Source organism: Nilaparvata lugens, chromosome 12 (genome assembly GCF_014356525.2).
Source record: "Nilaparvata lugens isolate BPH chromosome 12, ASM1435652v1, whole genome shotgun sequence".
Taxonomy (NCBI): domain Eukaryota; kingdom Metazoa; phylum Arthropoda; class Insecta; order Hemiptera; family Delphacidae; genus Nilaparvata; species Nilaparvata lugens.
The window spans coordinates 3,606,766-3,631,682 of record NC_052515.1 but is presented as its reverse complement, the minus strand read 5'-3'; the positions used below and the strand labels follow the sequence as shown (position 1 = coordinate 3,631,682).

At 37.1% G+C, this 24,917-nt stretch overlaps 2 protein-coding genes across 12 annotated transcripts in view; one reads left to right on the top strand and one right to left on the bottom strand.

Annotated features, from left to right (window-relative positions):
* LOC111060191 (ubinuclein-2) overlaps window positions 1-7,623 on the bottom strand; it is a 55,704-nt gene extending 48,081 nt beyond the window's left edge. For 8 of the 10 annotated variants that reach the window (XM_039438657.1, XM_039438662.1, XM_039438661.1 and 5 more), the window contains exon 1: window positions 7,355-7,623. In XM_039438657.1, the coding sequence (XP_039294591.1) occupies window positions 7,355-7,522 (168 nt within the window). In that variant the 5' untranslated portion in view covers window positions 7,523-7,623. Of the gene's footprint in view, window positions 1-5,716; window positions 6,118-7,354 lie in introns of those variants that run through there. The other 2 variants (XM_039438665.1, XM_039438666.1) reach the window with 2 other exon arrangements.
* A 271-nt stretch (window positions 7,624-7,894) lies between these two features.
* The window catches only part of LOC111060193, a 37,421-nt gene continuing 20,398 nt past the window's right edge, over window positions 7,895-24,917 (top strand). The window contains exons 1-6 of one of the 2 annotated variants that reach the window (XM_039438656.1): window positions 7,895-8,121; window positions 8,729-8,824; window positions 10,483-12,606; window positions 12,652-13,405; window positions 17,300-17,565; window positions 21,713-21,899. In XM_039438656.1, coding sequence (XP_039294590.1) covers window positions 8,731-8,824; window positions 10,483-12,606; window positions 12,652-13,405; window positions 17,300-17,565; window positions 21,713-21,899 — 3,425 coding nt within the window. In that variant the 5' untranslated portion in view covers window positions 7,895-8,121; window positions 8,729-8,730. Of the gene's footprint in view, window positions 8,122-8,728; window positions 8,825-10,482; window positions 13,406-17,299; window positions 17,566-21,712; window positions 21,900-24,917 lie in introns of both variants that reach the window. The other variant, XM_039438655.1, reaches the window with a different exon arrangement.

Genomic DNA, 24,917 nt, shown 5'->3' with positions numbered 1-24,917 from the left:
CCAATATTATACATATTAGATTATTATTTAGTTTCAATGAAAGCCTTTATAATTTTGTTAGTAAATTTATAATGTATGAAACTGAATTTTGTTTTCCATGTATTTGTGAATTATTGAATTTGGCAATAAATTTTATTTAAAACAAATAATCATGTCAATTCCTTAAATTATATGCACTATAATACAAATATTACTCTCAAGTATTATGTCAATAATAAATATAAACATAAATAATTGTTAAATATCCCTCCATCCATATTAAAATACTCAGCTGTAGTGAGGTCCACGTTATAATGTTTGTGTAGGAAGATAGGAGAAAAGGGTTGCCAGATCTCAGTCTTGCCACCCAAACAGCTGATACTGGTATATCTGATCAATTAAACTGTTCATTATTGTTAACAATAGTTAATCATATTTATTTGTCAAGAAAATATATTTTTAAAAGGTGTAATAATAAATTTTCAAGATTGAGATTAAAATATTTTGTCAATTAGTTAAATTTCTACATTGTTGATAAACGATGTGGCAACATCGCAAAGCATGAAAGCGATAGCGCCATCTGGTTTGTTGAATGATAGACAAGGATAGCAACACCATTGCAAATCACACACTGCCATTATAACGTGGACCTCGCTGTAGTGAATAAAGAGGATTATCTACTACTCTATCGTTTTCACCGATTTTATAAGGTGAATGTCCCTATAGCTTGCAACACATTTCTACATAAATAAGATACGTGTCAAGTCATATAGGCTGAAGATTAGAGAGTAGCCTATTCTTATCTAATCGAAATTTGAGTTTTCAATTTACAATCACTACCGATGACACGCTGATTGATAGACCTTTAGTTCATTATGCTAGAAAAGAAGGTGAATGATATGCAAATAAGGCATAAAATGAAGAAAAGGAAAATGTGAAGTCTGCAAAAGTGAGAGCCATTCAAGATAGAATAGATTGTAGGAGAAATGAAAAATATGATTATGGTATATAAAACGGTACACTGACTTTAATAGGAACTACAATATTGAATCATTGATGATTTAAAACCAAGATTCACTATTTTTATCAACGCACAGCACAAAGAAACCAGAAATATTAATTTTCTTCAGCTATACAAGGATAAAACTAGTCATATTAAAAACTTTCATTAACAGGAAAGTAGAAAGAAGAAAGTAGACCTATAAAATGAATAATTTATTATGATTATACCACAAATTTTATAATTGATATTCCCTGTGAAGTATTCAACTAACTTACAACAGAGATAAGCTTTAGAAATGATAGAGGCACGCTGAAAATTACTATTATTTCAAACACATCTTGGAAAAAAAGAATTTCTTTTTCAATTCCAAGTGAATGAACTAAATGACCTGATATGGATTTAATGATAAATGACATTTTAACCGTTATTTTTATTTTAAAGTTTAGTATTAGAGCAGACAACTCAGTAATTAACAATTATTGATAATGGTAATTGATTATCAAGCATGGGTAGATGACGGACTAATTATTTTCAACTATTATTCCACTCTACTTTCTTTCATTCATATATATCAATATTTTACTAACTATAACATTAGCCTATTTATTTTTCCCTTGCCTAATACATAGACAAACAATGATTCCATTTCTACTACAGTAGTGTACTGTAGTTCATTCATTCAAAGAATGATTGAAGAAGATAAAGAAACACAAAAAAAGAAGAAGAACTGATTGAGTACTTTATTTATGTAGATTACAATATATACTGGCTTATACACTTATATACAATAGCTTACAATACAGCAACATTATAGATGAATTTACATAATATAGACTAAGGAAATAATATTAATGAACTAAATATGATATGAAAAAAGCAATTTGGAATAACTATAGTTGATATTGTTATGCATCTACATAAATTGGCGGAGCTTTGGACATATGAATGTTCATTCTTCGGAAAGAATATTTAAAATATCCTTCCCACTAACTCTCCATCGAAGAAGAGAGAGGAAGAACATAACGGAGATGATAAACTACGGCAGTCGTATAGATAAGGACGAAGAGGGGCTTATATGAAGGGGAGGAGTCGAATGAAAATAAATCATGCGAAGAGGGAGGAGGAGAGAAAGATGAGAGGATGGGGGGAGGGTGCTAGCAAGAAATAGGGGAGCAGGAAGAATAAGGATGAGGAGGAGGGTGGAAGGAGGAAGGTGGAAGTAGTAGAGGAAGAAGAGAGAGGGTGAGAAGTTGAGTGGACGAGTGGCGAAGAGAAGTTCAGAGAGAGACAGAGGAGATTGTCTGTGAGAGACAGAGGAGAGTGTCTGTGAGAGAGAGACAGAGAAGAAAGAGAGCGTGACAGTGTGTGAGAGAGAGAGTGAAGAATTAGCCGTACGCGTGTATCCTAAGAGAGAGAGGAGTGAGAGAGACAGAGAAGAGAAAGTGACAGTGCGTGTGTGTGTGAGAGAGAAAGAGAGCGTGACAGTGTGTGTGTGTGTGAGAGCGCGCGCGCGACAGTGTGAGAGAGTGAAAGAGGAGAGAGTGAGTGTCTGTGAGAGAGAGAGACAGATAAGAGAGTGGAAAATTAGCCGTAAGCGGGTAACCTGTACTACCTTGGTCACCCATCCAAACGCAAACTCACAGCTCGTGACTGAACTTCATTGAAGAAAACTATTCAAACCTGTTTCATCTAACAATCTTCAACGAAAATCCTATTCATAAAAAATCGTAATTGACAAGATATTTTTTTCTAAATAAGTTTTGATGAATATTATTGATTTTTTATCAAGTATCAAAATCATTTAATCTCGGAATCATTCCCACAATTTACAGATTCCTAAAAACAAAACAAACATTCCACCCAGGTTTTGAGTACAAAATAATAAATTATCAATTTTTCAAAAATAGGTCAAGTTCAAATTATTTTTGTTTATTAATTGAACTATTTAACAAGAATAATAGTATTGATTTTTTCTGTGAATGAAAAGGTATTGAAATAATAAGAACATTTACGGTCATATAGTTTATTTTTTAGGAATGATTGCTGTATTTTCGAACGTAATCTACATTTACAACATCAATTCATCGCAGTTATTGATTAAAACATGTGTGAAACGAAAGGATAGCAACACCATTGCAAATCACACACTGCCATTATAACGTGGACCTCGCTATAGTGAATAAAGAGGATCTACTACTCTATCGGTTCCACCGCCTTTATAAGGTGAATGTCCCTATAGCTTGCAACACATTTCTACATAAATAAGATACGTGTCAAGTCATATAGGCTGAAGATTAGAGAGTAGCCTATTCTTATCTAATCGAAATTTGAGTTTTCAATTTACAATCACTACAGATGACACGCTGATTGATAGACCTTTAATTCATTATGCTAGAAAAGAAGGTGAATGATATGCAAATAAGGCATAAAATGAAGAAAATTTTTATCAACGCACAGCACAAAGAAACCAGAAATATTAATTTTCTTCAGCTATACAAGGATAAAACTAGTCATATTAAAAACTTTCATTAACAGGAAAGTAAAAAGAAGAAAGTAGACCTATAAAAATAAATATTTTATTATGTTTATACTACAAATTTTATAACTGATATTCCCTGTGAAGTATTCAACTAACTTACAACAGAGATAAGCTTTAGAAATGATAGTGGTACGCTGAAAATAATTACGATTATTTCAAACACATCTTGGAAAAAACTAATTTCTTTTTCAATTCCAAGTGAATGAACTAAATGACCTGATATGGATTTAATGATAAATGACATTTTAACCGTTATTTTTATTTTAAAGTTTAGTATTAGAGCAGATAACTCAGTAATTAACAATTATTGATAATGGTAATTGATTATCAGACATGGGTAGATGACGGACTAATTATTTTCAACTATTATTCCACTCTACTTTCTTTCATTCATTTATATCAATATTTTACTAACTATAACATTAGCCTATTTATTTTTCCCTTGCCTAATACATAGACAAACAATGATTCCATTTCTACTACAGTAGTGTACTGTAGTTCATTCATTCAAAGAATGATTGAAGAAGATAAAGAAATACAAGAAAATAAGACGAATTGATTGAGTACTTTATTTATGTAGATTACAATATATACTGGCTTATACACTAATATACAATAGCTTACAATACAGCAAAATTATAGATGAATTTACATAATATAGACTAAGGAAATAATATTAATGAACTAAATATGATATGAAAAAAGCAATTTGGAATAACTATAGTTGATATTGTTATGCATCTACATAAATTGGCGGAGCTTTGGACATATGAATGTTCATTCTTCGGAAAGAATATTTAAAATATCCTTCCCACTAACTCTCCATCGAAGAAGAGAGAGGAAGAACATAACGGAGATGATAAACTACGGCAGTCGTATAGATAAGGATGAAGAGGGGCTTATATGAAGGGGAGGAGTCGAATGAAAATAAATCATGCGAAGAGGGAGGAGGAGAGAAAGATGAGAGGATGGGGGGAGGGTGCTAGCAAGAAATAGGGGAGCAGGAAGAATAAGGATGAGGAGGAGGGTGGAAGGAGGAAGGTGGAAGTAGTAGAGGAAGAAGAGAGAGGGTGAGAAGTTGAGTGGACGAGTGGCGAAGAGAAGTTCAGAGAGAGACAGAGGAGATTGTCTGTGAGAGAGAGACAGAGGAGAGTGTCTGTGAGAGAGAGACAGAGAAGAAAGAGAGCGTGACAGTGTGTGAGAGAGAGAGTGAAGAATTAGCCGTACGCGTGTATCCTAAGAGAGAGAGGAGTGAGAGAGACAGAGAAGAGAAAGTGACAGTGCGTGTGTGTGTGAGAGAAAGAGAGCGTGACAGTGTGTGTGTGTGAGAGAGCGCGCGCGCGACAGTGTGAGAGAGTGAAAGAGGAGAGAGTGAGTGTCTGTGAGAGAGAGACAGATAAGAGAGTGGAAAATTAGCCGTAAGCGGGTAACCTGTACTACCTTGGTCACCCATCCAAACGCAAACTCACAGCTCGTGACTGAACTTCATTGAAGAAAACTATTCAAACCTGTTTCATCTAACAATCTTCAACGAAAATCCTATTCATAAAAAATCGTAATTGACAAGATATTTTTTTCTAAATAAGTTTTGATGAATATTATTGATTTTTTATCAAGTATCAAAATCATTTAATCTCGGAATGATTCCCACAATTTACAGATTCCTAAAAACAAAACAAACATTCCACCCAGGTTTTGAGTACAAAATAATAAATTATCAATTTTTCAAAAATAGGTCAAGTTCAAATTATTTTTGTTTATTAATTGAACTATTTAACAAGAATAATAGTATTGATTTTTTCTGTGAATGAAAAGGTATTGAAATAATAAGAACATTTACGGTCATATAGTTTATTTTTTAGGAATGATTGCTGTATTTTCGAACGTAATCTACATTTACAACATCAATTCATCGCAGTTATTGATTAAAACATGTGTGAAACGAAAGGATCGCGAGATTCCGCTATAAAATCAGGTTGCTACAAGATTAGCCTAGCGAGCAAGGCTATTCAACCGCGAGAGCAGATGTAAAGCTAACCACACTTTACTGCAATTATGGCGACAAGCAGAGAAAGGCCCTATTTCCAATATGTCTGCCAGCAGACAGGCCAAGAAACAATGTCTGTCGGAGAGGCAAGGGAGCTGGGATCAAGCTTTCCTCTAGAGCAAAGATACGGAGAACAAGTACAACTCACTCCTGCACAGGAAAGCAAGCCACGGAAAATATCGGTCAGGAAATCGTCGTCATCATAATCATTCACACACTTTCCCCCACCACAACACCGCTACCTCACACCATCACACATTCTCAAAAACACTCAATTTTTAACAATTAATTCCCGAAATTTTTGACACTCCCTGAGATAGCCTACACTACAACAAACCCCACAAGGACAACACTGCCGGACCACTGCGCAACTCTACTGCGCATAGCAATGTTCCCGAGAAGAAAAAACATTGAACCCAGCGTGATAAACACGTTACACCAACTCTAAATACACACACAATCTTCAAAACATTTCGTATTGAATGTGGGCTAGTTATCCACAAAATACTTCTACATGATAACGGAAACTAACTCATTGGCTATCTCTTGCTATCAGCAGCTATCGCTCTCTCACAGCACACGTTATCAGTACGGTAGTATCACTATCGTCATCATCATCATCATCATCTAGGAAAGTGGCAAAACCAGCGGCATTGTAAATAGCAAGGGGGAGGGGTAAATTGGTAAGAAAAAAGGAGAAGGAATTTGTGAACACGTAGGTCATCCTGTCTTGTGAATATAAAACACATTTAAAAATGGTGACCGGATTTGATTTTAAACGTGAGATTTAGTTCTAACAAACTGACAGTTAGATGAAAGGACAGTCGCTAATTTTTCAGCACCAAATTAGGCTAATAGAAATTTCGTCAATACACGTTATTATAAGTAGAAATTTACGTGATTTGACGAATAAAAATGAAAGATAATTGAACAGCAACATTGCAAACTAGTGTTGTTTAAAATACAATAACAGTAACTAAAATCAGGACGTCGATAATGATGACTGATGCAGATAATTATTACATGCAAGAATGACATGCCACAAAGTAATTTGATTCTGATAACTTGAAATTTAATAAGCGATATGATTTTGAGGAGGAAATGTAAATTCAGCAAAGAAGTTGGGAAACAGTGTACGTGACTGCTAGCAAGCTCTCGGCCGGGAGAGGTAAATGCCTCAGAATATCCCGCCCATCATGTAACAATAGGAAAAAAGATAGGCACATCAAATGAGGGTGTCAGGTTTGAGATGTTTAAATGATATTTGTGAAAGTATTTGAAGAGAATAGAAAGTGTAAACATGAAAAACGACGTAAACTTTGATGACAATATTGATGCAGTATAAATATAAATGGGTGACAAATTTGACGTTTCCAAATAGTATACGAGCGTAAAGCATCGATTTCATGAAATGGAGTAGCCTCATCCCTCAGGCAAGTCCAATTTTGAGAAATAAATTCCATGAAACCACCACAACGCCCTATGCAGAATCTAGGTTAGAAAACAAATGAACCATAACCTGTGGGTTAAAAATAGATGCAATAACATTAAATATGGCGACTGCATAGTAACATTACAAATGAATATCTTTTAAAATAAATATTTTTCGAATTAAACACTGAGATTTGCCGGAGTGCAAACTGGTCAGTTACAAAATTTAAAGGTTAATTCTTAAACATGCAGGTGAAATAAGGAAGATACGGGTACAGTGCACAGATAAAACTTTCTACCATATTTAAAGCATATTACACGTTGCAATTCTTAACTATTTAGTAATAAAACTTGCCTCTAGGGATTTGATAAGTGCAGTGAAGTTGAACACAGAACATTCATCTTCATTGGGCTCTATCAAGTTGAGGTCCAGACGCACTGTTTTTTTAGGTGTTGTCACTGGTTTTTTATCACTTTTGTTTGAATTTAATGTTGTAAGATTTGCCCGTTTTGTTTCTGACATTATACACTAAATAAATTAATTTCATTACAAGAAATGCACCGATTCAACGTCAACATTTTTCAAAACCTACACACACATGTCGCCATCTTCAGATCAACTGTGCCGTGCGTAACCAGAATGCGCGCCAGTAGTAAACAAAGCCGAGAATCTGGCATTGTGGGTAAAACAAAAATTTTTAATCCTGTAGTTTGATCTATTACAAATAGAAATTTGTGATTCAAAAGCTGAGATTTGATCACCTCTGGATTAAAATTTCCATAAACTTCAAACGGTTGAGAGAAGACTTGAATAATATGTTTTTATAAAGCCAAAAATATTTGGTGTTGGCAAAACTGTTTACTTAACGGGTTCACGAAACAGCTCACAGCTGACGGTTTCAGTTGCGTTGTGATTAAATGGATGTATTTTGTATTTCAAGTCGCATTACAATGATATTTATAAGAGTTGAATGCATTATTTTAATGTTTTTAATTTTATAATCTGTGTCCGTCTACCATTTTCTTCATATATTTTTTAATATATCAACATGAAATATTTTTAAAAATGGCTACACAACTATTTTTCGAGAGGAGAATTATTATGGACGAGTGAAATCTCAGGTAAGACAAAACATTTTGAAACTCAAAAAACATCTAATTTTATAGTTTATCGAGTGAAAAGTTTGTTAGAAACTTTTAAGAGACATAATAGTTCCAATTTAAGTCACGATTCCAATAACTGAGCCTTTTCTCTTCGCAAATTTTCCTTTGAAAAGCGAGTGTATAGGTTAACCTCAATTTTCTAATATAATGAATATTCTAGTTATTTACCAAGCAATCACTAGTAATGGCCAAAAACTTATTTATTTTATGAATTCTCAGTCACATCAAAATTTTAGATTTTCATCTCTGTTCCCTATTGTTTGAAACTCGTATTTTACTTATGCTTTACTTTTGTAAGGCCTTTCATAGTAAAATAACATTATGACTATTTGTCATTTTTATTTAAATTGTAGATTGCAAATATTTTAAAGATATTTCAGTTTTTTAATTGTAGTTTGTTTCTTTGTCCTCAATTTGATTGTAAATGATAAATAAATGAATAAATATGATCTTGAGAGCTTCTCATAGAAGCTTTGTAATCACTGTGATGAATTCATATGTTACGAATTATACATTTATGTGAATATTCTTTCAACATTAATTTTCATGTTTGCATTTTTTTCAGCGATGGATTTGGACTTTTCGTTTACCTTGAGAACATCAATAAAGCCAACTGTTCAAAAGAAACTGACGACTAATCCTGCATCTGGACAGAGTAAGAGTAAGTGAAAAAATTTTCCAACTTCAAGATTCAATCCATGATAATATTAATTTTTTCAACTTTAAGATTCAATTCATGATTAGCCTATAGATTTTTATTGTGAGAGGGTACACAGAATTTCTAACTGCTGTAGATTTTTGCAGAAAAATAGGCACCACCCAATACAGTAAAATTTAACCACGTGCGCTCAAAATAGCAGCATAATTCTACATAACTTGGATTGAAAAGACGCCTACCTCTTTAATTTTATGTGAAATTTCTACTACAGTTGACTGCCTGTAAGACCTAGCCCTTACATTTCCAGTTTTGATTAAAAAACATATTTCAGACAAAGCGAGAGCATAATCATTACTTATAACCATCTTATCCATTTTTCTCTCTAGGGCTACAGCTTATTAAAACTCGATACAAAATACCTTCTAATGTCCATGAAATATAGTATATATTTATATAATAAATAATATATATATATATATATATATAATATTTATTATATAATAAATATAATATAATATATATAAATTGGTTGCGAAATAAAGAATCTTATCTTATCTTATATAATAAGTACCTTGACATTCACTGAGAAATCTGCATGCTTTTAGAGTGATCTTTGATATCTGTATGTATACTGTATGTATCTCCATCCTCCTAAAGGCCTAGCCACAAAAAGCGTTTCATACAAGTCGGAAGGGTAGGAAGCTCTCCAATTGGCCGATTATCAGCTGTATCCCGCCAAACCAATCAGCCAATCACAGAGCTTCCTGCTCTACCGAATCGTCTGAAAACGCTTAAAAAAACGCTTTGTGTAGCTTGGTAGGAAACTCTCCCATTGGCTGATTCCCAAACGCTACACCAATCAGCCAATCACAGAGCTTCCCGCTCTGCCAACTCATCTCAAAACGCTTCATGTGGCTCGGTAGGAAACTTTCTGATTGGCTGATTATGAGCAGATTCCCTAACGCCACACCCATCAGCCAATCACAGAGTTTCCTGCTCTGGTGTCTCGTCTCACAACGCCTGAAAAAACGCTCCATGTGGCTTGGTAGGAAGCTCTCCGATTGGCCGATTATCAGCTGTTTCCCGCCCAGCCAATCAGAGAGCTTTATACTCCTCCGACTCGTCTGAAAACGCCAGAAAAACGCTTGATGTGACTGGGCCCCTAAGACCGCTCTGATAGCTGCTCGTAGAGGGTTCTATGTGTGTGTCTGCCCTGAATCTATTCAAATGTAAATAGGTCTCATCCAGATATCAAGTTCAAGAGATTACTAAACAATAATTATTCTAATCCTTAACTAATCACTATTCTTATAATAGTAATTTCAGGAGCGTATATAAGGGGGGGACCCAACCCCCGAAATAATGAATATGAAATCAGTAAAGTAATTACAGAAAAAAGTACAGTAATCTGAATTTTTGACGACCTGACGGTAAAGTAAAAAGGGCGTTCAGCGCAAATTACCCTCTGAATATTAGCAGCAAAACTGATATTAAGTATCATGGGGTGTCACTTAAAATCTCTTGACCTGACAGCTTGAGTCTTGAAGCTTGGCCCCTCCAAAAATATATTTTATATACGCCACTGAATAATTCCAACCCTAATTAAGTTCATGATTTCAAAGTAAATAATAATGATCATTAAAACGAATTTCTGTTTACAGGAATCCTCTCTTCAACAAGGCGAAAACACTGTCAAGGTCTGTTTGTCAATAATGATATTGACACACAACCGACAGAAAGCAGATCAGAAAATTACGTCGCCGATAAAAAATCGACAACCCGGAAAAACCGATCCAACAATTTCAGCGTGGAAGTGAAGGAAAACCTGGATCCATCTGGCTTTGTTATGAATACGGACGACAAACTCCCAAATCACCGACAATCTTTGAGCAGCAAATCCGAACTAGACTCATCGGGTGAGAAAGATTTCATCGAGCTGGGAAAAGTTTCGCTCAGGAAACACCAACGATCGCTCTACAAACGAAATATCAAGGATGGGAAGTTGTTCTACAAGAAGAAGAACGTGCTCGCTAACTTTACTGAGTACATTGAGAAGTCGTTTACGTCGAACAATAATTGTTCGGATAGACAGCTGTCGGATGAGGTGATCGAGAACGGTTTGAGGGTTTCGGAGAGGCTTCAGATCGATAGGAGCGCCCTGAGTGCTCTCGATGACGGGGATGATGACGATAATTTGTTTGGGAGTTCCATGAATTGTAGAGTGGAAATGAAGAATGGGTTGAAATCGGGATTGGATAGGTCGCTAACTGAAGGCAACGAGTCGCTGATAGTCTCTAGTCCTTCCTTGTTGAGTAGTAGTCTCCTCGGGTGTCGTCCGTTGTCAAATGAGAAGAAACGACCGCGAGATACCTTGGACGATTCAAGTCCCTGTAACGGATCCAAACACAAGAAACGATCCTTAACCATGATTAGCAACAAATCATCTTCATTCAAAACCAGTGGGACCAATTCTTTTGAAATCCTGAAAGCTAAAGTGAAGTCTATCATGAGTTCTAGTGGTTCAACCTGTGAGGAGGATTCGTCTCTACTTAGTCCGAAAGTGACCTCTCCTAGTACCAGCTTTATTGATTGTATATCAGCGTCAGATAGTGATGAACAAGATTGTTCTCATAATAAACTCGCCTCGAAACTTGAGAATTCAGTAGACGATAGAAGAAAATCTTCTGTGAAGAACCTTATCAATGGTATGAATTGTTCAAATTCATCTGTGAGAAGAAAATCGTTGAGAAATAGGTGTAACGATATCGGACTCAATGGTGATGATTCTACCATAAATTATAAATTTAAGTTTGACATTAACGGCACAAACGGACACGATCATTCGAGAGATGTTAGCTCACGTGACAAGGATGAAAATAATCCGTCTTTTAGGAGGCAAAATTTCGATTTCTGCAATGTCAAATCGCGGAGATCTTGCAGAAATGTTGATGAGAGCTGTACTTCAGTTGATATATTTGACAATTCAAGACTGTCAGAGGTCGTCAATGATCAGATTTCTGATAAAGTTGAAGACAAGTCAAAATCAAGACGTAGGAGAAGATCTGTTAGGAAAAATTCTAGCAGAGAAGACGATAATGGAATATCATTAGAAAATTCAACGAAAGTTGAGAGAGATCGTAGAAATGGTGATATTTGGGTTGGAAAATCATTAGAAAATTCTACAACAGTTGAAAAAGATTGTAGAAAAGGTGATGCTAGAATATCATTAGAAAATTCTACAACAGTTCGAAAAGATCGTAGAAACGGTGATATTGGTGTTGGGATATCATTGGAAAATTCTAAAACAGTTGAAAAAGATCGTAGGATAGGTGAGGTTAGAATATCATTAGAAAATTCTTCAACAGTTGGAAAAGATCGTAGGAAAGGTGATATTGGTGTTGGAATATCATTAGAAAATTCTACAACATCCAAAAAAGATCGTAGGAAAGATGTTGCAACATCGTTGCAAAACTCTAAAAAAGTGAGTAACGGGGTGGAAGATTGTGGTAAAGTTAGAATTAAGTCAGACAAATCCAGAGATTCTATCAGTTCTCGTATTGGAAGAACAAAATATGTAGATTGTGTTAATAGTAGTGGATATTTGCTAGGATTCCGAGGAGTTAATTCCGTGGATTGTGTGAATAATAGGGGGAATTTATTGGGGGGCCGTTCGAGTAGTGACTCTGAAAAGAAAGTGACTGATAAATTAAGTGACGATTCATTGTTGAAGGAGAGTAAAAGTAAAACTTCAAGTAGTGACAGTTCATTGTTGGATAAAAATAGAAGTAAAACTTCAAGTAGTGACAGTTCATTGTTGGATAAAAATGGAAGTAAAACTTCAAGTGACCATTTTACAAGACCCAAGACGCCAAGGCGAAAATCCTTTAGACTTAGTGGTGTGATTCACCTCAGGAAGGATGAAAGCTGTGTTTCTAGAGATATGTTTGAGTCGGATGTTGAAGACGAGAAACAAAATTCGAGGTTGGATGTTGAAGAAATTGAAATTAGAAAGTCGGATCACGTTCATAGAAGCATCAGTGAAAGTGTGAAGCTTCGCAAGGACAGGACGAGCCTGAGTCCCGAGAAAATTCGCTCAGGAAAACCTCCAAAGAAGGAAAATCGCGAGGAAAAACCTCTGAAGAAGAATGCAAATTGCGAGGAGCAGAACAGTTCTAGTCCCAATGTACACTACAACATCAGTGAAATCGTGAAAACTCGTAAGGACCGGAAAAGCTTGTCTCCCGTGAAAAGTCCTCCCTTCAAACCTGCGCGGAAAAGTCGTGAAAACCCCGACTGTGATCCCGGCTATGTGACACCGTCTCTTCCCAGGACGAAACTGCTGGAAATCACTAAATGGTTGACAGACTCGGAGAAGAGTATTCGACATCATGGGCCCACTTCTTCTAAAACAAAGATGGCGGAGCCTCCTCTGCTGGAGGAGGAGCCAATAGTGGTTAGTGATAGTTGTTCGGAGGATGTGAATGTTCTGAAAACTCCGCCCAAAACGAAAACTGATAGACATCGTGCGAATAAAACTGCAACTGATAAGGAGAAGACTAGGAACAGGACGAAGACTGATAAAAGGTAAGCTAGATATTTTATCACTCATTCATTTATCAAACTTGACCAATATTATTATTTAAAATTAGGTCTATACTTATAAAAATTATGACTATTCTTATAAGGCCCTTTGCACACTGGGCCACCATGGAAGCGCCACCATCAAAATTTGATAGCATTGCACACTACAGCCACCACCACGCAGGCACCACTTGACTCATCACTCCAGTTCACTAGTTAACTCATGATCAGTTGAAGAATGGACGTGGAAGAAGCACTCTGCCAACATCACAAAATATGATTGTCCTATGATTCATGAAGCTACTACCAATATAAATATTGGAAAAGTTTTTATTCAAAGTTACCAACGTTCCCAAAATGGGACATGCTTGATTATTAACTAATAAACACAACGATTTCAACATCCCCAAAATGGGACTAGCAGAAATATCACCTTGAAACTCATATTTGAAAAATGTATGATATGAATATTTAATGTTGAAAGACTGATGTTTTTTCGTTTGATTAAACACGAAAATAGTGAAAAATGCTTTTTGTGTAGTTGGGAAGTTCATATTGTGGTAATTATTCATATTGAATGAAAAAGACTAAGAAATTGTCAAAAAACCACTGATTTATTGATAATTAGAAAGACCGGTTTCGGTTATTACACCATTGTCAATCTCTGATAAACTAAAACTAAATTCAAGAGCAGCAGAATTCATACTAGTAGGCGAGTACTGCTATTGGTCGAGGGCATGAACGCCTGCCATTGGCCTAGCTAGACAGTCTCCTCCCCCTCAACATTGTGACACCTGTCACTGTCTAGCTAGGCCAATGGCAGGCGTTCATGCCCTCGACCAATAGCAGTACTCGTCTACTAGTATAAATTCTGCTGCTCTTGTATTTAGTTTATCAGAGATTGACAATGGTGTAATAACCGAAACCGGTCTTTCTAATTATCAATAAATCAGTGGTTTTTTGACAATTTCTTAGTCTTTTTCATTCAATAGTGAAAAATGGTTATAATGAATAATGCTTAAGAGAAATGGTTAAATAACTTACGAAATAAATTTTGTTAATTTTACATGAGGCTATATTTTTCATTTTATATTGGTCAGAGATTTACCAGCTCTCTCCAAGAATTTTTCTTTACATCCCGATCCGCATATAATTTTGAAGACATGTCCCATACACCTGGTCTGCTTTCAACTTCAACAATGAACCATTCTGTATCAAATTGTTCACTATTCATTACGACGACTTCAACAGACAACTGTACTGAACTTGATTTGAATTGGAACTGAACTTGAGATGATTTTCTGGTGGCTGGTAGCTGGTGGCTCTAGTGTGCAATGACAGATAATACTCAATGGTTTGACGTGGTGGCGCGACAGTCTGGTGGCGACACAAAATCGGCGGCTCGAGCCACCACATTCCTGGAAGCTCGGCTGGTAGCTGGTGGTTCTAGTGTGCAATGACAGATAATACTCAATGGTATGACGTGGTGGCGCGACAGTCTGGTGGCGACACAAAATCGGCGGCTCGAGCCACCACATTCCTGGAAGCTCGGCTGGTAGCTGGTGGTTCTAGTGTGCAATGACAGATAATACTCAATGGTATGACGTGGTGGCGCGACAGTCTGGTGGCGACACAAAATCGGCGGCTCGAGCCACCACATTCCTGGAAGCTCGGCTGGTAGCTGGTGGTTCTAGTGTGCAATGACAGATAATACTCAATGGTATGACGTGGTGGCGCGACAGTCTGGTGGCGACACAAAATCGGCGGCTCGAGCCACCACATTCCTGGAAGCTCGGCTGGTGGCTCTAGTGTGCAATGACAGATAATACTCAATGGTATGACGTGGTGGCGCGACAGTCTGGTGGCGACACAAAATCGGCGGCTCGAGCCACCACATTCCTGGAAGCTCGGCTGGTGGCTCTAGTGTGCAATGACAGATAATACTCAATGGTATAACGTGGTGGCGCGACAGTCTGGTGGCGACACAAAATCGGCGGCTCGAGCCACCACATTCCTGGTAGCTGGTGGCTCTAGTGTGCAGTGACAGATAAGAGACAATGCTACCACGTGGTGGCGCTTCCGTGGAAGCGCTCCCATGGTGACCCAGTGTGCAATGGGCCTAAGGGGCATTCGCACAGTGAAAACTTCAGCTGAATTGAATCAACTTGTGGCTTAAAAAAGTAATGAACCACAGTATCACAAGCGAGACTTAATATGGTGTAATCCAGTTTAAATTGATACTTGGTTCAGGGTGTGATCATATTGAATGCGTATATGTGCAAGTGCACGTCACAACAAAATCTGGAATGTGCCATTGAAACACGTTGTGACTTGTGTGCAGCTGCTCACACTGAAAGCAACCAGCAAGTGCAAGCGTTCAGTGTGTGTGTTCCTATTGCTGTGTAAAGATTTTGTTTCCATCTGCACGCTTGATCATGCATAACCAAGCGTGCACTTGCACATGTACGCATTCAATGTGATCACACCCTCAAACTGGCACTGTGCAAACTGCACTAAATCATAAATACTTAAACTTACTTACTTTGGTGGCCACTCGTACCCCAGTCGGTACTTGGCCTCATCAACTAAGCCTCTCCAGAAGTTTCGGTCACCCGCGTCCTCCTCTTTTAGGCCCATCCTCCTCATATCTTTCCGAGGAGATATAGTATAAATCATAAATAAGTACCGTAAACTTATCTGATCTTCTGTCGGGGGCTGATAGGTTTTATACAATTTGAGCATCACATTTCAAAACTTTCTTAAAGTTTTAGTTATGTCAAACAACACTAAATGTATAAGGGTCAAATAATAGTAAAGCAACGAAGGAAGAGGGTAGCGGAGAAGGTAGCTGAGAGGGTTGAAAACAACACCAAATGTATAAGGGTCAAATAATAGTAAAGCAACGAAGGAAGAGGGTAGCGGAGAAGGTAGCTGAGAGGGTTGAAAACAACACCAAATGTATAAGGGTCAAATAATAGTAAAGCAACGAAGGAAGAGGGTAGCGGAGAAGGTAGCTGAGAGGGTTGAAAACAACACCAAATGTATAAGGGTCAAATAATAGTAAAGCAACGAAGGAAGAGGGTAGCGGAGAAGGTAGCTGAGAGGGTTGAAAACAGATGTGTTGAAACATATTGGAGCGGCGAAGGTAGAGTAGAAAATAGAAGTAAGAGGAAACATTTATATACATGCATTACTTGTCAACACTCTCAGCTACATTCTCTGCTAGCGTCTACCTTCGTCACTGCGCTATGTTTTAACCCTCAAAGTAGCTTCAACATTTATTACAGTTTATTATCTTCAAATAGTTACAAAGTGTGTTTTACATAGAACAGAATAATAACTGTATTAAGATCTAGTGTTTCACTTACAATCAGTTTCATTAATCCAAAAATCCAGATTCAATAGCCTATCTGAATGGACTGGATACATGTATTTGAATAAATTCTTTTTTAGTTACCATTTATGTTTATTTTTATATCTTGAGACAAGGGATCATTCCCATATTATCACAGTATACATACAGTATGGAAACTTGGCTAGTACCCTGGCGCAAAAATCCGCCATCTTGTTAGGAAGCGCCGCATTGTAATAGTATTGATGGGAGGTTCGGATCACTTTTAATGACCCGGATCGATTGATCTCGTTCACTGCCACGAGCCACTCAGAAGACCAGGATTGGAACTTCCTAAGGTCACGTGACGTGTCTAGTATTTGCGCCATGTAAAAAGCATTGGTTGGATAGGCGTTTGAATGACAGTTTCCATTCTGTACCTATTCTATGATATTATGATCCTGAAGAAGTGAAGATGGAAATGAATACTGATTGATGTCTTGGAAGCCATACGCTAAATAAATAAATAATAATCATCCAAAAATAAATTGAAATTTCAATTACAGGTCGAAAAAAGGGAAAGAAGAGCCTCTGGACAAGGATGAAGTACCATTCAACGGATTCGAGACAATTTCTAGCAAAGAAAGCAAAGAGGATGACGGCAAGCAAAGAACTGGTGTGGCCAATATTGCAAATATTGGAATGTACACTGAGCCGAAAAAGACCAGGAAAAAGAAGACGGAGATGGTTCAGCCGTCCTTCACTGAGAAGAAACCAACTAAGACAAGCATGTTTTCGTCTTCTTCATCCAGTGAAGACTTGTTTGAAAAGTGTGAGTATCTCTCAAATTGTACACATTTTCAGTGATTATTTCATTTGTAATTGTGATTACATTGTGTAATTTGTGATTATTTACTTGATTAGTTCATTTCCAGACTGAGGCCCGGTTGCACAAAATTAATTTCACGAGAAACAATCAGAGATGGCGTTTTTGAAAAGACGGTTTCTCTGATTGGTTCTCGTGGAATTAATCAGGGTTAAAATTTAACCGGCTTTTGTGGAGATAAAGTGTGAGTAGCTCACAAATTATTGGTGATTTTTATACAAATTGTGAGTCAAATGCATATATAGCCATGCCTATACAGTGTAATATCTCGGGTAGATTTAGTATGATTAACTGCTTTTTACCAAAGGGTAGACGTGGTTAAAGAAAGCAAAATTTTTCTTTATGAAAATTTGTTGTATTTAAACATTTTCTCTACCATTATTTACAACAATTTTGACTCTACTCTGGCTGCCTAGCCTAATACAAAAAAAAACATTGAAAGAGATTTGGAATGGTACAAATAAACAAGAAAAAAACCTATCGTTATGCAAATAAAGTTCGATCGCCCCTTGTCATTTGAGTAGGATTAATATTCGGGACTCACCCATAATGAAGACGCTGAAGAAATCCATTAAACGATGATTTTGGTGATCCACACTCCCGAAACGAATTGATGTCTGAGCGCGCTGTGTTCGCTTCAACGGTTAAAACAAGAGTGCACGGAAAGAATGCAATTTTTGTCTCAGGTCCGACTCTTCCTAGGCCTACACGTGGAAAACTAGACTACGGCAGGGGGGAAGAAGAGCCGGAAGCTGTTGATGGGACGAGTGGATGGAAACTATCTTTCCCAGGCTGGGATGCAAGCTAGGCAGTTCCCAACCCTGAGAAAGATCCTCACCTCGTCCATCGGTTGAAAAAAATGCAAGCTTTCCGTAGCCTATGCTAGGCAGCCAGCAAATAAAATATTACGTTCTAATTTTCACTAATTTCAATAACACTACTTTCAATTGCTTCCATTACAACAGTATGATTGACGTGGTATAATTATTGACAAAGTGAATGCGACGCTAGATTCAGTTTTGTTTTTGCTTTTCAAAAGGCCGGAAATTACTTTGAAAACCGACGGGATTCGAACCCATGACAAGGTGTCACCTGGTCATATGGGTGTCATATGGTTCAGCTTCTACGTTAGCTTCTCTCTGTTTCTAATAACAAACGTGCCGCTTGTGCGACAGATAAAAATATGTACTAGAAATGGCTTTCATGTTTGGCATTGACTGAGTTTATATTAATACCCAAAATTTAGCTTTTGGAGCAGAGCCACTACCTCCGTAAACAAAGCCGTAGTGCATTCGTGTGACGTCAGCACAGGTAGGGCTTCTACACCAATAAAAATTTGTTGATTTCAGCTGATCTATATCAGCTAGTGTTTTTATTGGTGGATCCCTACCTGTGCTGACGTCACACAAATGCACTACGGCTTTGTTTACGGAGGTAGTGGCAGAGCTCGTTCATTAGGACTGAGTAAAGTCCGGCTGATCCAGTGAAAAAGACTAGACTTCGTTTCGTTTTATAATACAGTTATTCTGTCACAGATCGGGCAGTTGAAAAATAATTGTATTATTAAGGGAGACAGGTTCTGAGCCTATTCATTGGTTCAGTTAATTTTTGTTTTTTAAAATACTAACTGTAATGTCGCGATTAAACCAGTGAATGCCAAAGGGGGAAGCCATATTCAAAAGGTAGGTGACTACTGGATGAGATCATTGTTCTTAATTTTCATAACCACAAAGATTGAATCATCATTAGCAGCAAGCGAGTGTTTTCCCCAATAATATCATATCAATATTGTTTTGTATAATAAAATTAATCTTGTTTTGTTTAAATGTAAAATATGTTAAAGACTCATTAAATTATATAGTAGATTGTTCACCTTTTTGTTTTATCTTATAACCACCTCAACATATTATATGGTAGTTCTTTTCCCTCCTTACATATTTGGTGGAGGACACATCTTGCTTACAAAGGTAGTGCTAGCAGACTGAAGGGGTACGTCCACACCATGCCGAATGGGTTGGTCGATCGACGACACTGTTGAACAAGTGCGGACTGGTCGCCCGGCTTTGTCGAATCATGTCGGTCCGAACCGAATTCAGCCCGAATGAAGTCGGTACAGGTCATGGAAGTCGAATCGAAATCAGTAGTGTGGACGTGTTGAACTGCAATGATAATTAATTGCAGCGTCTGCCACTGCAGCGTCTTTCGAGTCACTCATTTATTCATTAACTTTAATTTAATCACTTTACAACGCCATGTGCCGCTCGACTAGTCCACATCTACGGAGGTATGTGGTCCAGTCAAATATTGAACGTGTCGATCGTCATAGTCTGGACGCGGCTTAACGCCTTGGGGCCAAGCCACATGAAGCGTTTTTTCAGGCGGGACAAGCCGGCAGAGTAAGAAGCTCTGCCACAGTATACATACAGTACGGAAACTTGACGCCAAAATCCGTCATCTTGTTAGGAAGCGCCGCATTGTAATAGTATTGATGGTAGGTTCGGATCACTTTAATGATCCGGATCAATTGATCTCGTTCACTGCCACGAGCCAATCAGAAGACCAGGATTGGAACTTCCCAAGGTCACGTGACGTGTTTAGTATTGGCGTCATATAAAAAGCATTGGTTAGATGGGCGTTTGATTACAAGTTTCCATTCTGTACCTATTCTGTGGCTCTGCAGTATTGGCTGATTATCAGCTGATTCCCGAACGCCAACCTAATCAGCTGATTGGGTTGGCGTTCGGGAATCAGCTGATAATCAGCCAATCGGAGAGCTTTCTGCCCTGCCGACTCGTCCGCCGCCAGTGCAAAAACTCTTCATGTGGCTTGGCCCTAAGTCGTCTCAGCTAACCTGGGAGGCAACCAATTTTTAATTCTTTTTGTAACCATGTAAAGAGAGTCTCTTATCTTAATTCACTGAATTTAATACAAAACAAACACACGTTGTAAGAGTTATACAGATCATGTTATACAATATATAGAAATCTATGGATGTTTCTTCAATAATTGAATAGACTTGAATTGTTGTCAAAAATCCACTTTAATTAAAAAATCTGGTGTAGTGCATTCACACAACTTTCCTTGCCGTTATGAAAATTGATCACCTGACGCTAGTGTTCTCGCGCATCTCAAGTCTACAATTCAAAGATATGAGACAGCTGGTGATAGGTCAAAAACGCTGGAGACACACGAGGTCTGCTATCTCTTCGTAGTGAATGATTTAATAGAACCAACAGTTTGCAATTTAATAATCACATTTTCTGGAATTTCAAGCTAATTTTCAATTTTAGGTGGAAATGTTACTGGACATTAATTGCAGAGATTTTCATGCTCAATCTTTCCCACTTGAAATTTTTTGTTTAAATTGTATATGAAGGCTGATAATTGAGGACCTAAAATCAAACTTTGCATAGATGGTGCAGTGCTCCTGAAATTTTTACAGATATGAGACTTGTGGCAGTTGATAGAGCTTATCAATGACTTTTCTAGGTATGAATTTGATCAAAATCGTTGGAGCCGTTTTCGAGAAAATCACGAAAAACTCTGTTTTTGACAACATTTTCGCCATTTTAGCCGTCATCTTGAATTGCATTTGATCGAAAATGTTCGTGTCGGATCCTTCTAGTGTAAGGAACTTAAGTTCCAAATTTCAAGTCATTCCGTTAATTGGGAGATGAGATATCGTGTACACAGACACACACACACACACACACACACACACACACACACACACACACACACACACCACACACACACACACACACACACACCACACACACACACACACACACATACATACAGACCCAAAATACCCAATACCCAAAAACCACTTTTTTGGACACAGGGGACCTTGAAACGTATAGAAATTTAGAAATTGGGGTACCTTAATTTTTTCGGAAAGCAATACTTTCCTTACCTATGGTAATATGGCAAGGAAAGTAATAAAAATCAATATTTTACAGGAGCATGCTTTCGTGTGTGCTCACACATCATCAGCTGTAAGTTACAGTACAGTTGGGAAGTAGATGTTTCTTTACTCTGTATGTTTTCATATGTATTCTAGTGGAATTGATGTATTTTCTGTATGTTTCAGTTCTAGAAGACGAGAAGAAGAAACGGCTGAGTAGACAAAAACGATTGGAAAGATTTGAAAAGCTTTCAGTGGACAGGTTCATTTATGATGGGTCTTCGGAGGAAGAAGACACCAGTATGGCTTTCTACAATGATTTCATTGGCTCGGAGGTGAAAAAGGATGTGGAGTGTCTGAGCGAAGGAAAATGGTCAGTACTTACATTTTTTGTCTTTGTAAATGCATTATATTTGTTCAAATAGTTGTAGTAAATCATTTATTGACTTACTACATTATGATCTGCAATCAGGTATTTCAAGAAATGAACACAATTCATTAGTTCATTAACTCAAATGAATTGACACAATTCAATGCCTCTTTTTCTTCTTCTTCTTCTCAGCCTTTTCCCACTGAGGTGGGGTCGGCGTTTCGGGTGAGTCGCTTCCAGGAGTCTCATTCATGGGCTTCGTTTGGTGTTAGTCCCTTCTCTGCAAGATCTTGGGCGATACAATTTTCCCATTTCTTCCTAGGTCTTTCCCTCTTCCTAGTGTCTTTTTGACCGAACGAAGTGAGGTCTAAGATTTAAGTCGACGGTTTGGCATTTCTCTTAATGTTTAAATGTTTATATGTTGCGCATTTACAACGAAACGCGGTAATAGATTCTCATGAAATTTGACAGGTATGTTCCTTTTTTAATTGTGCGTCGACCTATATACAAGGTTTTTGGAAATTTTGCATTTCAAGGATAATATAAAAGAAAAAGGAGCCTCCTTCATACACCAATATTATAGTAAAAATCACACTAAAGAATTATTCATCATAAATCAGCTGACAAGTGATTACACAGATGTGTGGAGAAGCCAGTCTATTGCTGTATTTCCATAAGGTCTATAGTTTCCTGATTGAAACTATAGACCTTATGGAAATACTCGTGGATGAGAATACTGCGTGAGGTCTACTGTTCACAGAACTACTAGTACATCTAAGTGGTCGATCTTTTTTCCCATTGCCTCTATATTGATGTAGGCTAACCCTACATTGATACTTATCATGTGAGCACGGTTGTCAAGGTGACGGTTTTAGCAACGAATGTTTACAAGTAAATAACAGGTTGGAGTTTGATGAGTTCCGTTCAAAGATGATGTAGTATTTTTGACCGAGCGAAGTGAGGTCTAAGATTCAAGTCGACGGTTTGGAATTTCTCTTAATGTTTAAATGTTTATATGTTGCGCATTTACAACGAAACGCGGTAATAGATTCTCATGAAATTTGACAGGTATGTTCCTTTTTTAATTGTGCGTCGACCTATATACAAGGTTTTTGGAAATTTTGCATTTCAAGGATAATATAAAAGGAAAAAGGAGCCTCCTTCATACACCAATATTATAGTAAAAATCACACTAAAGAATTATTCATCATAAATCAGCTGACAAGTGATTACACAGATGTGTGGAGAAGCCAGTCTATTGCTGTATTTCCATAAGTCTATAGTTTCCTGATTGAAACTATAGACCTTATGGAAATACTCGTGGATGAGAATACTGCGTGAGGTCTACTGTTCACAGAACTACTAGTACATCTAAGTGGTCGATCTTTTTTCCCATTGCCTCTATATTGATGTAGGCTAACCCTACATGGATACTTATCATGTGAGCACGGTTGTCAAGGTGACTGTTTTAGCAACGAATGTTCACAAGTAAATAACAGGTTGGAGTTTGATGAGTTCCGTTCAAAGATGATGTAGTATTTTTGACCGAGCGAAGTGAGGTCTAAGATTCAAGTTGACGGTTTGGCATTTCTCTTAATGTTTAAATGTTTTTATGTTGCGCATTTACGGCGAAAACGTGAAAATAGATTTTCATGAAATTTGACAGGTATGTTCCTTTTTAAATTGCGCATCGTTTTTGGAAATTTTGCATTTCAAGGATAATATAAAAGGAAAAAGGAGCCTCCTTCATACGCCAATATTACCGTAAAAATCAGACTATAGAATTATTCATCATAAATCAGCTGTCTAGTGAACTATAATACTACCCGTTCAAAAACATCGAACATCTTGAAAATGTATCTTTCCATTAACGTTAGTAGACAGTTGACTATAATACTACCCGTTCAAAAACATCGAACATCTTAAAAATTGTATCTTTCCATCAACGTTATAGACAGTTGCAGCCAGACCTGATAACAGCGCTCACACTCACATTCCGGGACGACACGTCACGGTACGATATAGGACAGAAAGCTCTAAGTTTATTTAGGATTTTTTTTTGATAGATTATTTATTGATTTTTGAGAAAACATAACAACAACAGGTCAATGTAACTCACTGAGCGCGAGGTCTACTTTTCACAGAACTACTAGTTTTTATCTTGTTCATAAATTTCAACTTTTAATGAATAAAGTGCTCATTAAAAAAGCACATTTACAACAATATGCTATTATTTGTGCTTTGTTTTCCTAGTGCCTTTGACATCTAAGTGGTCGATATTTTTCCCCATTGCCTCTATAATATGTTATTATTATTTTTGCTTTGTTTTCTCGAATAAAATTTGCAAGCCTAATAGTTTACTGCCGGACTTTACCTTGAGCATGGATTAAGGAACAAAATGTTTCCATTTTATTTGCTTTGAGTAAACCAGTGGTCCTTCATATCGATATCAAAATAACGAGTTAAGTTAGTTAGTAGAGTTACATTTTCAGGCTGATTGTGCATTCTGTCCAAAATAGAACGAATTTCCGAATTAGAACCGATACGCATTCGTATAACACTAGAAGGAGAGAAAACTTTGGAACTCAGCCTAGAGTTTTTTCCTCAGATTTCCAAGGTTTTTACTTTCCTTGCCCTATTAACATAGGTAAGGAAAGTATTGCTTTCCGAAAAAAATTAAGGTACCCAAATTTCTATACGTTTCAAGGTCCCCTGAGTCCAAAAAAGTGGTTTTTGGGTATTGGTCTGTATGTATGTGTGTGGTGTGTGTGTGTGTGTGTGTGTGTGTGTGTATGAGTGTATGTGCGTCTGTGTACACGATATCTCATCTCCCAATTAAGGGAATGACTTGAAATTTGGAATTTAAGGTCCTTACAATATAAGGATCCGACACGAACAATTTCGATCAAATGCGATTCAAGATGGCGGCTAAAATGAAGAAAATGTTGTCAAAAACAGGGTTTTCCGCGATTTTCTCGAAAACGGCTCCAACGATTTTGATTAAATTTATACCTAAAATAG